The sequence below is a fragment of the Lactuca sativa genome, chromosome 3 (assembly GCF_002870075.4).
Source record: "Lactuca sativa cultivar Salinas chromosome 3, Lsat_Salinas_v11, whole genome shotgun sequence".
NCBI classification, from domain to species: Eukaryota; Viridiplantae; Streptophyta; class Magnoliopsida; order Asterales; family Asteraceae; genus Lactuca; species Lactuca sativa.
This window is the reverse complement of record NC_056625.2, coordinates 36,585,701-36,603,721: the sequence shown is the minus strand read 5'-3', so window position 1 is coordinate 36,603,721 and position 18,021 is coordinate 36,585,701. Positions and strand designations below refer to the sequence as shown.

The 18,021-nt window shown below is 32.4% G+C and overlaps 2 protein-coding genes across 4 annotated transcripts; both read left to right on the top strand.

Annotated features, from left to right (window-relative positions):
• Positions 1-3,036: 3,036 nt before the first annotated feature.
• LOC111876386 (protein HEADING DATE 3B) lies at positions 3,037-6,498 on the top strand. 3 transcript variants are annotated; one of them, XM_023872899.3, is made up of 7 exons: positions 3,042-3,179; positions 3,376-3,444; positions 3,747-3,978; positions 4,054-4,724; positions 5,070-5,121; positions 5,226-5,646; positions 5,738-6,498. In XM_023872899.3, exons 3-7 carry the CDS (start codon positions 3,760-3,762, stop codon positions 6,157-6,159), a joined length of 1,785 nt encoding a protein of 594 aa, XP_023728667.1. In that variant the 5' UTR covers positions 3,042-3,179; positions 3,376-3,444; positions 3,747-3,759; the 3' UTR covers positions 6,160-6,498. The 3 variants fall into 3 exon arrangements, with proteins under 3 accessions (XP_023728668.1, XP_023728666.1, XP_023728667.1); XM_023872900.3 differs by having other exon boundaries at positions 3,037-3,444; positions 5,741-6,498; XM_023872898.3 differs by having other exon boundaries at positions 3,037-3,444.
• Positions 6,499-10,201: 3,703 nt separating this feature from the next.
• Positions 10,202-12,006, top strand: LOC111876387 (40S ribosomal protein S3-1). The gene is made up of 7 exons (XM_023872901.3): positions 10,202-10,275; positions 10,617-10,699; positions 10,784-10,931; positions 11,026-11,197; positions 11,280-11,334; positions 11,397-11,528; positions 11,626-12,006. Exons 2-7 carry the CDS (start codon positions 10,670-10,672, stop codon positions 11,830-11,832), a joined length of 744 nt encoding a protein of 247 aa, XP_023728669.1. The 5' UTR covers positions 10,202-10,275; positions 10,617-10,669; the 3' UTR covers positions 11,833-12,006.
• Positions 12,007-18,021: the final 6,015 nt, after the last annotated feature.

Genomic DNA, 18,021 nt, shown 5'->3' with positions numbered 1-18,021 from the left:
TTAGGCATGTTATTATTTATATATTTACACATTCAAGAGTTTTTAACATATGATTTTAATGTGTAATGTCTTTTTATTTTCCTTTTTATGTACACACATTGTAACCATATTCGTAGTATATATAAGTAAGCTGTAGTATATATAAGTAAGCTGTGATAGAAAAAAATCATGTGTTTGAAGAGATTTGTAATTTTAAATAGGTAGGTCATTTTTGGTCACTTAACTTTTGGTTTTGTGCTTATTTGGTCACTTAACTATTTTTAAGTTTTAAAAGGTCATCAAATTTTTGACTTTTTGCTCATTTAGTCACTTAACTTTTGTTTTGGTCACATTTAGTCACTTAACTTTTAGATTTGTGCTCATTTGGTCACCTAACTTTTAAAATTTTGCTCATTTAGTCACCAAATTTTTAAAATAATTTAAAAGTTTAGTGACTAAATGAGCACAATTTTAAAAGTTAGGTGACTAAATGTGACCAAACCAAAAGTTAAGTGACTAAATGAACACAAAGACAAAAGTTTGATGACCTTTTAAAACTTCAAAAGAGTTAAGTGACCAAATGAGCACAAAACGAAAAGTTAAGTGACCAAAAATGACCTAAACCTTTTCAAATATGAAGCGTCGAAAAAATGAGTTTTATCGCATCAATGGTTATTACAACACAATTTGTTTTAGGGGATAATAATATTTATGTATACCAAATGTATGTTAATTTCTATATAATTTTGTATGATTTATAAGAGTTTAACAAGTTTTGTTTGATATAAATGTTACAGTAAAAATTGTAGTGGTTTTATGTAACTAAAAGTTTTAGTTTTTTTTTTTTTTTTTTTTTTTTTTTTTTTTTCAAATTATTTGTTATTCGTTATATTAGATATTAACATGCGTTTTTATACAATTTACACAACTTAAAATGATTTATACAATAATCAAAAGTTGTAGTATTTATTTTGTCATACTATTTTGTTTATATATATATATATATATATATATATATATATATATATATATATATATATATATATATATATATATATATATATATCAACATACATTTGATATAAAATTTACACAACTTCAAAACGATTTATAAAATTATCAGTTTATAGTAGAAATAACCAATGACATAAAACCATGGTTGTTCATAAAACGAACATGGTAACTTTATGTTTTGTTTTGCTACTAACATTGGTTTTTCATATATAAATAATAAATTAAAGTTTGTTAAAAGTTATTATTTTAATTAAATAATTAAACGCTTGTGCAACGTGTGAGGTTTCACCTAGTTAACACATAAATGTCGCAAAGTCGTTAGTTTATGGATAAAAAACCACTTTTAAACTCAGCTAGAGATCGTAAAATGATCTTTAAACAGTATATTGTACCATAATCATTTTTATTTTTATCGCCCTCCGTTACATTTCAACTTTATTTGGTATAAGAAGTTGATCGGCCATGAAATAGGCTTGTGGGTGCTTAATTTTTTCCAATACACCATATTTTTCTTCCAGGCAATTACAAAAATAAAATTTAGATATGTAAACATATTTTAATACATGATTATGTAAATGTAGGGCTATAAATAAACCAAACATCCACGAAAAATTATTTTATGCTCATTTATTTAATAAATGAACGAACATGAACACAAATTCTCGTTTAGTTAAATGAACAAACATAAACAATGTTCTTGTTTGTTTAATTATGTTCATGTTCGTTTGTTTAAGTTCATTTTATGTTCATCTATGTTCAATTATGTTTGATTATATTACTATATTATATGTTTGTGTATGTTCATATATGTTCAAATATGTGTGTTAATATCCTTTCGTTTATGTTCGTTTATCATGTTAATGATATAAAACGAACGAATATAAACAACGTAATTTGTTAAACGAATGAACATGAATAAGAAAATCTGTTCATTTATCTGTTCGCTTGTTTAGCTAAATTAAACGAACGAACATGAACAAATCCAATTCATATTCGTTCGGTTTGTTTACATCTCTATGTAAATTTTACTTATAAGATTGTTGACAGCTAGACCATAAGTCCCATCCATATCAAACTCAACAACATTGTTGTTAAATATATTACTTCTTTATGTCTTCTTCACGTTAAAACACAATTATACAACTATGTATGTGTGGCTACTTCCAACAATAGAGAAAAACATGTATTTATGTACCTTTAGATATTTTAAGAAACTCTAATATAACATATCATGTCATATTTTACGCTTCAATTTTGTTTATGTCACCACCAACATCATTCATAAAAATCTCCTTTCAAAGTATGATATTTGTACTCTTGAGGGCTTGAGGCATAGGGCGTGTTTGAGAAAATTAGCGGATAGCGGGTAGCTTGTAGCGTTTCGTTAAACGCTACGTGAAGTAGCATTTGGATTTGGAGCGTCTTGTTTAAACTAAATGCTAGAAGTTTGTAGTGCCAAACGGGGCTTTCTGTTCAAAATAGAACGTTTTTTAAAATGTTAGAAGCTAGAAGCTCTCAAACGCTACGTGCTGATCACGCCCATAGTGGACTACTCAATATATGAAGTTTGAATGGTTACAAAAATAAAAGTTCACGGAAATTTCCGTGTATTCACATATGAATATGTCATGTATTGGTGAAAATTAAAACCAACTTAAAATTATATTCAAATATGAATTAAAAGTTGGGCAAATGTGTATTTTGAAACAAGTTTTATATACATATGTTCACTCATAAACAAACAACATGTTGATAAAATTTATTGCTAACATATAGTTATGTTTATATGTGAACATAAAAATGAGAAAATATGTATCTTAAAACAATTTTTATATATCTAATATTGACCGATACAAATTTGAATATTGAGTCAGTAAAACCATAAACTCATATAAAGAAATTTAAAAAAAAAAAAAAAAAAACCCTCAAAACCGAAATATACATTTGCCATTTGATTAAAAGTTAGATTATTTCATAATGAGAAATTAAATATAACTTCTTCATTCTTCATGTAGGACAGTAGGAGGATATTTAATTTCGTAATATAGCTTCTTCATGTAGGAGGATATTTTGCTTCCCACACCCATTCCCGTAACACCCGTTTCTTGTCTCTGGAATTTTATGCTTTCCTCAGCAAACAACTGAAAAAGCAAAACGCATACCCTCCCACCTTCTTAATTTACAAGGTCAATATTCATCCCTTGTTTTTGGCATCGTGTCTGTTTTGATCAACTATCACTATTTCCATTATTGGGTATGGTTCGAATTTCTTGATTTTGGGGTAAAACCTGATTTCGCCATATTGGGTATTGAAGATTCTGCTTCCCGTAAGTGGGTTTGCTTTGCTTCCTTTTTTGGTCGAATAATTCGGGTTTGTTTTAGGCTGACGTTTACTTGAATTGGGGGGAAAAAGTCGAAGATGACCGTCTTTCTAGGGTTCTGAGAATTAAGGTAACTGATTTTTCAAATTGCAATGATTTCTTCATATCAAATGTGGTGCATGTCAAATTCAAAACCGATTAGCACTTCAATGCAAAATTTACACAAACTTTATTGTGTTTGTTACACCGCTTATAAAAGAGTGTTTCAACTGGCAAATATTTCTTCAAAAAATTTCGAAACCAGTATCAATTTTTCGAGTTGCATACCACCTGTTTGACTTCTCGACTCCAAGGAAGTAGATAAGAGCAGATGATGCTAATCAGCTGATCTTTTCATGGTTTTTCTGATTGTATATTGTTGAATTTTCAAAGGGTGAAGAGGAAGATGAAGAGGGGGGTAGATGAGAACACTAAGGGCCCCATGTTTCCAAGACTCCATGTAAATGATACCGAAAAAGGAGGACCACGAGCTCCTCCAAGGAACAAGATGGCTCTATATGAACAGCTTAGTATACCCTCACAAAGGCTTAGTGGTGGTGGATTGTTGCCAGTTAAACCCACTTCAACTGCCAATTATCCCCTGCCACCATCATCTTCTTCCCAAGTGAGTTAAAAATAACCCCATAACTTATAACATCTCTTTAATCGTCTAATCTAAGTGATTATTGTATGATTGTAGGTTGGAGTGAGTGGAAGGGGTTCGTTTTTCCCACTTCATCAAACTCCTTTGCCACATGTAGCTGATAAAATTAACATTCATCGGTATTCTGACTTAAACAATCAACTTGTGCAACAAGAGCAGAGAAAGAAACAAGAAGATGATGACTTTAGGGTCCCGATCTTTGTTCAACAATCTGGAATAAACCCTGATTGTAGTGGGAATCATCAAAACAAAGACAATGAAGGTCTCTCCCCCTTGAGTTCAGCCTTTTCAGGTCGTTTCACAAACATCCAAAGAAATAACTCTCAGGATTTACCCAAATCTGCCTTAAATCAATCATCCAAACAAGTTCAATTGAAGGAAACAAATGGTTCTTCAAGTTTTGATCACAAAAATGCTTTAAATAATTCTATCAGATTACAAAGTAATGGGAATTCACGGGAAGCTGACACCGATAACAGTGTCTCAGTTGAGACTATTAGGGCTGTGGGATATGGGAATTCTTTGTTGTTGCCCATAAGGGATGTTCAACAAGAAGTGCTGAGAAGTCCTGATGATCTTATCAATGGTGATGCTGTTTCTGAGACTTCAATGGTTGATTCTGTATCTGGAGCTGATATTTCTCCTGATGATGTTGTTGGAGTTATTGGCCAGAAGCATTTTTGGAAGGCAAGAAGAGCTATAGTAAAGTAAGTGCTTTTTCTCTCTCTATTTCTCTTTCTCTTTCCCTATTCCTGTTTGTTATTTAAATCTTCTTAAAATAAGATCATCTAGGTTTTGTCTGTTTTCTCTTTGATGTACTAGACATGTTGAGGTTCTACATATACATATGAAACAATGGAAGAAAAGTATTCCTTTATCTTGACGTTAAAGATTTGAATATATATAGTTATTATATACACATGTATAGTTAAATTACATTTACAGAAAAATCATGGATATCGTATAAACATGTCAAAATACCTTTCAAGATGGAATTTGAATTACATTCATCTAATGAGTTTTGCACTTTTTGTATCGTGTGGTATTTGCAGCCAACAAAGATTATTTGCTGTTCAACTATTTGAGCTACATAGGTTGATAAAGGTACATACATACATACAATCATATACACATACATTAGCAATTTAGTAGTTTTGAGGGTTTTGACTTTTGGTCAGGAAGTTGACCATATAATGTAATGGCAACAGGTTCAGAAACTGATTGCAGGATTACCCCACCCAATGGTTGAAGACGATACATTTATAGGAAAACCACAAAAAGTTTCTCCAATTCCTATAGACTATGTCCTAAAATCATCCACACACATAATACCAAAGGTCAAAGATTACCATGAAAAGTCAAACGAGGACACAAGGGAATTCTCAGCTGAAAATGGTTTTGAGAAGACACACACACAGGCATCTCTTTCTTCTGTCCAGAACAACAGTGGGCCTGGGCCCATATTTTCAGGGTACCACCCGTTACCACCGTCTGACCCAAGAACGGGTCCATGGGGTCTGACTCATCAACATCATCCACCTGGACATCAATGGCTAATTCCTGTTATGTCCCCCTCTGAAGGACTTATTTACAAACCTTATAACCCTGGAGCACCACCACCCATGTTTGGTAACTATCTATTTATATATATATAAAAAAAATTAATCTTATCTTTACTTTAAAAAAAAAAAATCTTAAATATTTACATATATGTTGATAGCAGGTCATAACATGGTCAACCATGGGGTCCCACAGCAGCCTCATTACCAATGGCCCACCGGATTCGTTCCTCCGCCGGCCCATGGTTACTTCCCGCCTTATGGCATGACAACAATCAACACATCTGGATCTGGTGGTGAGGATATGAATATGAATATGAACAACCCGCAGCCAAGGTACAAGTCAGTAGATGCGTGTAACAATAATAGTGAGGTACAAGTGAGTAATGCAAGCAGTTTTTCAAGTGATAGAGTAGAAAAGCGAGATGTGCTTCCTCTTTTCCCCATGTGTTCTCCAGCAGTTGAGGGGGAGGGGAGTCGGGTTATAAGAGTTGTACCTCGTAATGCACAGTTGGCGAATGAGTCGGTGGCCCGCATTTTTCAGTCTATACAGGATGAGAGAAATAGACAGGATCCGGTTTAAATTGGTTTTGGAATTTGGTTGGATGTTGTTGTACTTTTTGCTTTGGATTTAGTTCACATGTTTTCAATGCAGTTTTGGGGTTACATATATATACACGATACATGGTAAAGGTTATATTACGTGAGGTGATAGAGGCTAAATGATGGAGATGAATGTTATGTGTCATTTGTTTTAGGGTAGTTAATGAGTTATGGCGTTTTACAATTTGTGTAATTGGGAAAATAGATGAATACATGATTGTATGCAAAATGGTTTGTAGATGTTATTGTTATACTTTCATACGCATAACAACTGTTATTTTTATCATTATTATTATTATTATTATTATTATTATTATTATTATTATATTTTTTTTGTGTATAGTTTTGTTAATATGAAACATGACTTGTAGACTTGGTTCCGTTATGTATGAGTTGATAATTGATGGATATAAATCAGCAACTTTTTACGTGCTATCAATTTTGCAATCATGTAGGGTAGCCATAGGACAAGATCAGAGTCGGACAACGAAAAGTTTTAGATATGAAACAAATTCTTGAAGACAAGCTCCAATATTGTGTGTTTTAAGTATGACTATCTTTATATGGTGGTAAATTCTAAAATATAATTAGTTTTGTGAGATCAAAATTATAATATTTAATTGTATCTTTATGATGATAAATCTTTGAAACGCTTCAATTCTTATTGGGTTTAAGATACCGATCCAATTCGAACGGATCAATTCAGTTACAAGCAAACTATATTGGATATCTAATCACAATTTGATTTGATCTATTTCGAAATTTTAAAATCCAAGTGGACTAAATCCGTTTTTTTTTGACAAACTTGAAAATCCAATTGGTAATGAAACCGATCTCACGTTCACCAAACTAGATATCCAATATCATCATCCAGTAAATATTTAATTATCATCTAACGTTATATCAAACTAATATTATTTAATAAACATCCAATCGCAATTCAATTGAACTTTAAAGGTTAAACGGTTTTTTTCTATAGTATTTTGATCGAACTTTGAACCTTGGTCATTGAAATTGAAGTGTCGTTTATTATCCTTATTTAGCATAATTGTGTATGGTTTTAGTTCTATTTATCATAATTATATTTGAATGTTATTAGATAGAAATTGGCTTAGAATTGGTTGAATAATGGATAAAACAAATTCAATCCAATATCTAATTGGATTGATTTGGTTGTATATAAAGAACTGGATTGGATCTATTGCCAAATTTAACATCCAATGGATAATTGAATTTGGATCGCTTCTATCAATATTCAATGGATTTTTACTTATGAACACCTCTAGTTTATGACATAAATAGATAACAAATTATCTTAAATCTCTTTGAAATTAATATTCAACTAAATAAACATTGTCAGAAGGTAACAAACTTTTATTTTTGTTGTTAAAAAACCATTGTAACATGGAATGGTAGATTTTCCCGACTACAACAGTTATTTAAAAATAAAAATAAAAGTTTGTTACATTTTGAAAAAATTTAGTATGGTTGTATTTTTAAAACGATTTAGATAGTTTTTACCCCATTGTAACATGGAATGATATGTTTTCCCGACTACAATGGTCATTTACAAATAAAAATAAAAGTTTGTTACCTTCTGAAAACTTTTAGTTAGATTTTATTTTTGAATCGATATAGATAGTTTGTTACCTCGTTAAGTTTTTATCCCTAAATCATATTTAGGTGTTTTCGTGTAAGTAAATGAATCATAATAAAAATTAATATATCAATTTCATCACACACACACACACACACACAGAGAGAGAGAGAGAGAGAGAGAGAGAGAGAGAGAGAGAGAGAGAGAGAGAGAGAGAGAGAGAGAGAGTATTTTTCTTTTTGTGATCCTCCATGTTTGAGAGAAGAAAGTATAATATGGTGTATCATGGGTTTTCAAATCCAAATCCTAAATAGGTCTTGTTGAAGCTTGTGAACGATTAATACAAACACTATTTAGATGATAGTCACAGTAGACGTGTAATGTATCAAGATTTAGTTGTCTATTTATTTATTGGGAAAATGACTTATTAAAGTAATTAACTTTTCGGTATGTACACATCTGGATAACTATCTTTTTTACACATTTAGGTAACAAACTTGTTGGAAGTGTTCACATATGACGATTATGACATGTTATAGCAGGTTATATCCTAAATGTGAACGCTTTTAATAAGTTCGTTACCTAGATGTGTACAAAAAAAAATAGTTACCCAAATATGAACAAAACGAAAAATAAAAGTAAATTACATGAATGGTCCCTGTGGTTTGGGAGAATTTGTGTTTTTGGTCCCTAACTTATTTTTTTTTTAAACTCGGACGGTCCCTACTGTTTATTTTTGTTACACGTTTGGTCCATATCTTACCTAAAAAGACTATTTTGCCCTTATTAATTTATTTTTTAATTAATTTTCTTATTTATGTATTTATTTTTTATATATTTAAAAAAACTAATAGACCGCGCATATCAGTATCTCCTCACCATAAACCTCAAACCACATTAGAGAATTTTAATTTGGATGATCTCTATTGTTTATTTTTGTTGCGCCTTAGGTCCTTGGCTTACCTAAAAATACTATTGTGTCCTTATTAATTTATTTTTTAATTAATTTTCTTATTTATGTATTTTTTTATATATTAAAAAAATTAATAGACTCCACATATCTGTATCTCCTCACCGTAACCCTAAAACCACATTTGAGAAATTTAATTTGGGTCTTACTGGTCACTATCCTATCTCTCATCCTCCCCTACTTCTATTTCTTTTCTATCTTTAGTAACATCGATGTCTTCACCATCCTTCTTTTTTTGGTACTTCAACTGTGGTGAACCAACACCATAACCTACTGTCTCTTCATCTTTAGTGGGTTGTGGTGTTGATTCGACGGAGTTGAAGGACCGAAAAAAGAAGGGATGATGAAGACGTAACAAAATTAATAAGTGCACAACAATCTTTTTAGGTAAGACAAAGACTAAACTCGTAACAAAATTAAACAGTAGGGATCATACGAGTTAAAAAAATAAGTTAATTAAAAAATAAACAGTATGGATCATTTGAGGAGATACAAATATGTGGGGTTTATTAATTTTTTAAATATGTAAAAAATAAATAACATAAATAAGAAAATTAATTAAAAAATAATTTAATAAGGGTACAATAGACTTTTTAGGTAATATAGGGACCAAACGCGCAACAAAAATAAACAGTAGGGACCATCCAAGTTAACAAAATAAGTTAGGGACAAAAAACACAAATTTCCCCAACCCACATGGACCATCCGTGTAATTTACTTTTACTTTTCGTTTTGTTCATATTTGGGTAACTATTTTTTTGTATACATCTAGGTAATGAACTTTTTGAAAACGTTCATATCTAGGATTTAATCTGCTATAGCAGATCATAATGGTCATATGTGAACACTTCCAACAAGTTTGTTACCTAGGTGTGTACAAAAAAAAGATAGTTATCCAGATGTGAACATACCAAAAAATTAATTACCTTAATAAGACATTTTCCTTTATTTATTAGATTAGATTAGATGTCCATATAACCAAACGATTTTATTTTCACATAACGCACGTTATACATCTAAGGACGTGTTTGGTTTAGCTTTTAAAAGCTCAAAAGTTCTTTTCCAAAAAGTTACAAAAAGTCAGAAAATCCTGACTTTTCCAAAAAGTTGTTTTTCCTTGTATTAAAACTCCAAAAGTTACTAGTTTGCCAAACATCTTTTTATTTTTTTTCTTTTACAAAAATGACTTTTGGCTGTGAAAAGCTAAGCCAAACACGCCTAAGTGTAGTATTATATAAAAGAGTGTTAAGTTATCTACTTTTACATCGGGTAAGAAAAAAAGCAGTCCAAAACCAAGGTTATGATTTTCAAGTAACGATTATCAAGTAAAAAAGTTAATTAAGAATCAAAATCTGATAGAAAAATAAAATTTCTATTTTTCCAAATGGGTTCGAAAATAGGCTTGGTCTAGCCCACTTCAGTTTGGGCTTAAAGCCTGTCCCAATGAATACCCTAATTATATAAGCGTTTCATCAATGCAATTACATTCTCGATGCGACTTCGCCAGCAGCAGCAGAACAGCGATTGTGGTGAGTATTTTGTGTTCCTTGTGTCATTTTCTCTCCGATCTAGGGTTTTCAGGTTCCCCTTCCTTTATTGATTCTTATTCTGATTTGATTAAGTTTTGCTGGTAGTGAAGATTAAATTACGTTTATGTGAAAACCAAGTTTTCTGTAAAATTGCCCAATGAACTAGTACTACACATAGCTATATAAAATTACCTTCCTTTATAGTGGAAGCTTGATTTACATTACAAATCGATAGAAACTAAGGTAGATTGTACCTACGTAGGTAGGCGTCAATCTGATGTTTACAATAGTAAACCCTAAGTTTTTAACTGTAAATTCATTGTAATTTGCATTTTCAACAGGATTGTGCAAGGAGACGTGAGTTTTCTTCATCCCATTTACACTACGAACGAAAATGGCAACCCAATTGAGCAAAAAGCGAAAGGTTGGTCTAATTAATCACTGTCAGAAGTTGCATTTATATATATATTTTACGTAGATTTTTGAGTGATCTGTTTTTGTAAACCAGTTTGTAGCTGATGGCGTGTTCTTTGCTGAACTGAATGAGGTCCTAACAAGGGAACTTGCAGAGGATGGTTACTCTGGTGTTGAGGTTAGGGTTACCCCTATGCGCACAGAGATCATCATCAGAGCCACTCGTACTCAAAACGTTCTTGGTAAAGTTGTAATCACATTACTTTTAATCCATTTGCACATTTACAGGATCCGTATAGTGTGATGGCTATATGCTTACTGAACCACATTTTTCAGGCGAGAAAGGAAGAAGAATAAGGGAGTTGACCTCACTTGTTCAGAAGCGATTCAAGTTCCCAGAAAACAGTGTGGAGCTTTATGCTGAAAGAGTTAACAACAGAGGGCTTTGTGCTATTGCCCAAGCTGAATCTTTGCGTTACAAGCTTCTTGGAGGCCTTGCTGTTCGCAGGTTTGTGCACATTATAAAGATTCAAACTTGTTCCACTTATGCTCCATTTCTGTTTCTCATATGCTAATTCAACTGTTTTCAGGGCTTGCTATGGTGTTCTGAGATTTGTGATGGAAAATGGGGCAAAGGGTTGTGAGGTAAGTAAACTTTTTGTTAGTTTCATACTTTCAGTTTTAACACAGTTGTTGACCACTTTCAGGTGATTGTGAGTGGGAAACTTAGGGCTCAGCGTGCAAAATCAATGAAGTTCAAAGATGGATACATGGTGTCATCTGGTCAACCTGTGAAGGAGTACATCGACTCTGCAGTAAGACATGTGCTTTTAAGACAGGTAAGAGACTGCAAAAGATCCATCATATATACATTACATAGTAGATACCATTAAATAAGTTTTAGTAATTAACTAATTATTGTGTTTGTGTTGACAGGGTGTTCTTGGTATCAAAGTGAAGATCATGCTTGACTGGGATCCTACTGGAAAGCTTGGGCCGAAGACACCTTTACCTGATAATGTTATAATTCACATGCCTAAGGATGATGTTGTTGTCCATCCACCAAAAGAGGTGGAGGAATACAGGCCACCACTTGTGATTGCTGATGAGCCCATTCCAATGTCTGTTCCTGTTCCTGTTTAAAGCAGCATGAGAGATGATTAGAGAGAGTTGTATGTTTGAGCAGATACAGACAGTATCTGAAACTTTTGCTAAGATAATTTTTCTTTCTAGTTTTCATATGTTTTGAGGTTGATGGAATTCTCATTTCTATTCAAATTTTGTACTGTTCTTCAAATATGATCTTTTTACTTTCTAGTGTATTGTGATTAACTGATTACTAATCTATATGGGTATGTATAACCCTATGGCCTTTGGTGGAGGTAAATAAAAGCCCTAGGCCTGACCCATGACCGGTTTAAACCGTAAAACAGCCCCAACTCAATCTTATTTGCCTCTTAATTGAAGAGTAAAGAAGAGTAATCTTATTTGCCTCTTAATTGAAGAGTAAAGAAGAGTAAAGTGGCATGTGAATAATTTTTCAGATATAGTTGAAATCTTTATATATATATATATATAATTTTAATCGAATGATTTTTATACGTAAGTTATTCATGAATAACATTAAATATAATATATGGTTTAATGTTATTTATATTTTTTGTAATTGTTAATTAATTTTTTAAAATTTATTTGCTTAATGTTTTAATTTTTATCATTATAATTATTTAAAACATTAAATATTATTTTTTTGATTTTAATGGTAACAATGAAATCATTTATATAAAGTTATTTTTATCTATTGTTATTTTAAGTTAGTTTAAGCTATTTATTTGAAAACTTTTAACGATTATACAAATATCTTTTGGAAATATTTTATTTAAATAAAGATTACAATTTAGTTTTTTGCATTTAGCATTATAATTTAACACTTTTAACTATTTACAAAATATTTTTTAGGTTTTTTAAGTGGAACTGAAATTTATATTTAAATTGACATTATAATGTTATAATTAAATTAACAAATTAAGTATTTTATACAAATTGTTCAAAAATTGTATCTTTAAACTGATAATGATTTACATACAATAACATATTAAATCTAATAAAATAAGTAAAATATTTTAAAAATTAAAGACATAACTTTATAAGTAGAAATAAAAATATTATTTTAATATTGAAATTTAGTTTATTTATGATTGCACTTTAAGTTTGATATTTATTTAATCATATTAACCAACTTATAATTATTATTAAAAAAAACTACAATTTATCACTTTTGACTATTTATAAAATATTTTTTGGGTTATTTAAGTTAAACTAAAATTTATATTTAAGTTGACCTTGTAATGTTATATTTAAATTAATAATTTAAGTATTTTATACAAATTGTTCAAACATTGTAGCTTTAAAATGATAATGGTTTACATCCAACAATATATTAAAACTAATAAATTGGGTATATAATATGTTAAAAATTAAAAAAACATAACTTTATAAGTAGAATAGTAAATAACTGAAATCATCCCTATGGTTTGGTAAAAAATGCATGTTTGGTCCCTAACATTATTTTTGCACTCGGATCGTCCCTATGGTTTGATTTTGTTACGTTTTTCGTCCCTTACATACATAAAGTTAGGGACCAAACGTGCAATTTTGACCAAACCACAGGGATGAAAAATGCAACAAAATCAAACCACATGGACGATCCGAGTACAAAAAAAAGGTTAGGGAGCAAACGTGTAATTTCGATCAAACCATAGGGACGATTTCACTAATTTACTCTAAGTAGAAGTAAATATATTCTTTTAATATTGAAATTTAGTTTATATATGATTACACTTTAGGTTTGACATTTATTTAACTTTATTATAACCAACTTATAATCATTATTAGAAAGAAATTGAAAAGTCATGGGAGTTTCAAACGAATATGGTGAAAGGAAAAATGGATAGGAGTTTCAAATGAATGTGGTAAAAGGAAAAATGCTCCCTTTATAAGTATTCAAATAAATATGTATATATCTGAATTAAACCAAAAGACATTTTGTGCCCAAAGAAAAACCAGAACATGGGTCCCTATTATCAAATCAGATGCCCATAAAGATTTTGAGACCTATGGATGTTGAGATTTCTTAATGCTGAAATAATGTGGTTTTCTAAGCTGCTGTATATGTGTCACAACTGGCATTTTGGGCTAGGAAATTCTGTTAATGTGTAATTACTTTTGGTGAATTCTTGTAACCCTAAGTATTATGTTATACATGTTATTCATTCAACAACAACAATTCGAATCAAAATTCACACGTGAAGCCCTTAACCTAATTCAATGCACTACACTCACTCAACTTTGGGTTTGAAACCTTAACTTCCCGGTTCAAACTTTTATTGGACCAGGATCCTCTTATTAGGCCTAATGGACCAATAAACCCTTAACTTGATTCTTTTGGACTAAGAATCCTCATTTGGGCCCTAGTTGGACACACATTCACTAAATTTTAGCGTTTGGTCCATAAGAATCTTCATGGGCCTTATTGGGCCGAAAACCCATCCTTTTTATCATCTTGGGCCACAAACGCATATGTGAGCCCAATGGGCTGAAGATTTTCTCATTGATCGTACATTTATGGTTGTTATTCTATGCAAGCCCAACATTTATTCTTTTCTCTCCTTCTCCCTAATTCTCGGTTTGTATATAAAAAAGGGAGAAAGATAATGAGGATTAGTGTGTTGACACCTCATTATTGTATGGTGGTTATCCATGCTATTAGTATCACATACTTCTAAGCTCAAGACTTCTAATCCCTCATGCAAAGACCACTTCACTCCCTCTTTTCTCTTCATATTCTCGGCCATAGGAGCTTCCACCACCATCTTCATTTCAACACATACTTCAACTCCCATTCTCTCTAAATCTACAAAGAACTCACTCATCCTTCCTTTTCAAAAATTCGTGTGTGTGCTTGTGTGTGTGTTCAAGAAACACTTCATTAAAGATAATCATTCTTGGTAAGCTACTTCCATTCAAGAAGTTTAACTTCATTTTTATGTTAAATTTATCACTCATAATCACCCCATTTCGTGAATCTTGCTTCCTAGAACTGCATAAGTCCGAAAATCTCATCAAGGGAGCAAGTTAGACCGAAAACACCTCCTTCTTTTCATCAAAACCAACCCATCACTCAAGTTGAGCTTCATACCCCCTTGTTTTCGGTTTTACTATGTTTTGGGGGAGAATACAAGTTGGTTTTGTGTTGGATCTAAGTATTTATGCATGCTTTTGTGTATTTTCATGATGTGTTGTGCAAATATTTTATGAATCTATGTCAAACCCTCATAAACTTGATATATTTTCCAAGTCTTGAAGATCTTAGGAAAATAAGTTACTTTATGTAACTCATTATGTTTTTGAAAAGATAAGACATGTTAAAGGATACTTTAAAACAATAGAAAACCTAAGGAGGGACCATTTTTGACAAATAAAACAAAAGTGAGCCTTTTTGTGACAACTCACGTTTTTGAGAGGACAAAAAGAGTCATTTTTGGATAAAAATGGGGTTTTAAGACATTCACGGTTTTAAAAGGGTCAAAAGAGTCATTTTTTTTAAAGGACTTATTATGATATTCACGGTATTTATATGAGTCAAAAGAGTTATTTTTGACAAAATGTGCTTATTTGGGCCTTCACGATTTTAATGGGCTAAAATAGTCATTTTTCATAAAAAGGGGCCTTATGTGGAAATTCATGGTTTCATGGGCTTGAAATGTAAATTTTTGGTCTTAATGGACTTAAAATGTCATTTTTATCAAAATAGGCCTTATTTACAAACTTTAGGTTTTAATGGGCTAATTACGTCATTTTCACTTTAATTGGGCCTTGTATACTTGTTACATGTTTATTGGGCCTTATTGATCCATTTACACATTTGATGGGCCTCGTATAGTGATTCCATATTTATTGGGCATTAAATACCTATTTACATGTTTATTGGGCCTTGTGTTCTCATTACATGTAATTTGGGCCTTATAGGCCCATTGATTTTCTTATTGGGCCTCACGACACATTTTATGTTAATCGGGCCAATAACCAACAATACTTGACACTTTGGTAAAAACTAATGGTATTTCATCATCAATGTTTTGTAATCAAATGCATACTCGAAACATTATTTTAAAACGGTAAACAATGTGATACACTGCTCGCATAAATTTAGTTAAGGTTCTTGTGAGACGTTCTTTCATTCGTACCTACCTAGTGTACATCCTTAAATCCTGTACTTATAACCAGAGTCTCTTGGAGGGAGAGCGAGAGTTTATGTATAGATTTATACGGGGTTGACAACCCCACACCTGAGCTGTTCGCTACTGCTAGACTAGGCCAGTCTAGGGTGACAAATGTCTTACCTTAAACACGTCGACGCCTGAAAAACGTCATGACAGGCAAATCAGTCATATCAAGCATGGTTATAACGACTCACATAGAATTTAAAAGCACGATAAATTTACGGAATACCTATACTATACTTTTGATACCCGTACAAGCTGTTCATTTCTATGACACTCGGGTCTTATGGTTTAAAGACTACAACTCTTTTACAGACATAAAATATCGGATTTTCTGGGGAACAAACACGATACCTTACATTTTACTTACAACATAAAATATAGAAATTTCTGGAATTCTCTCTCTATACACTTTCAAAATTTGAACACACATGCTATAATACAAGATTTGAAACAAAACGCTCAAACAATTTTTGCGGAAAATATCAGATTTTCTGGAGTTTACAAATGATACAAAAGTTTTCTTACAAACATGCTTATGAACTCACCAACATTATATATGTTGACCATTTTCAAAATAACTTGTATTCTCAGGGAATCGTTAAGCAGGTTGGTCATCAAGAACAAATGGATTTTTGTGTATTTTTGTTATCATCATACATTTGACATTTGGAATGTAATTTGTAAACCAACACACTGATGTAAACTATGATGGTTGTTATATTTCATGTGTGTTGATGATGTTGTCTTTGATTCAATTATATACACTGTGATGATATTACAAGATGAAGTCACCTAACCTCCGGACGTTTCTGCCGTTTTGGTTTGGGGGTGTGACATATTGGTATCAAAGCAATGTTTATAGTGAACTGACATATCTAATCATGCAAGATATGCAACTATAAATACATTGAGACTAAAATACTCTGAACAAAAATATAAAACACAAACCTATGTGTGCATATTAGAGTATTATCACAATAATAAACAATAAAAGTCTTTAGAGGAGTTAGACATCGCGGTTAAACCCGGTAAGTTATGTAATCGTGTTGGGGGTAAATATAGTCTGATCAACTATATTTATTCAAAATACAACCAACATGTTCTTGGGGGTGGTCATGGTGGACAACGAATCTAGAAACTTACCAACTTTGTATCCAAAATCTTTAAGGAACCAAACATTAACAAATAAAGTACTATAGGAGTATTTTTGCATGCTATCTGTTTTCTTGTATTTACATAGTTCCGTGTAGACTCTATGGCTGGATTTCACCTTCTTGGAGATCCTTACTTCCCCAACTAGGGGAGCAGAGGATGGCTGGAGCCGGAACCAGAAGAGGAACCAGCGGAGGAACCAGAAGAGGAGCCAAAGGAGGAACCCGAAGAGGGACCAGCAGAACCGGTGGTGGACTTAGATGAGGAGGAGTCTGACGGGGATGATGCAGATGACTCGGATGTGGAGTCCAAAGTCATCAATCCACTATATGTAGCTAGGGTGCCCCCGCATATGATGGGTCCCAACGGCCCTACGCCCCCATGGGCACATGAGATATGGAGATGGAGCCGACAACAGGGGATGCGTCCCCCATACGACATGAACCGGGGTTATTACGACCTTAGTCACGACGGACCTGTGGATCGAGCCCTACCAATGATGGTCAGGATGACGCGAGATATAGGCGAGCAGGTACAGGCGACCGCTGGTCAGATGGTTGCGATGACAGCTGCGGTTGAGCGCGCAGAGAGACTGACTCATGAGGTGGTTAAGGACTACCAGGAGAGACAAACAGCATTGGAGGCCTTGCTACGTGCCACTAAGCATCATTTGGCCAGATTTCAAGGTGCATCCACCTCATCATCAGCACCACCAGATGCCGTACGCCACGACTAGGATTTTCTCTCTTCATCACCTTTATCAACAGGACTCTCTCTCTCTCTCTCTCTCTCTTATCATGTACTATTATATGTAGGACCAACTCTATGATTAAGTGACTACACTGCTCATAGAGTTGTTATGCTATGTACTGTACGCCTTGCAAAGGCGAATTTT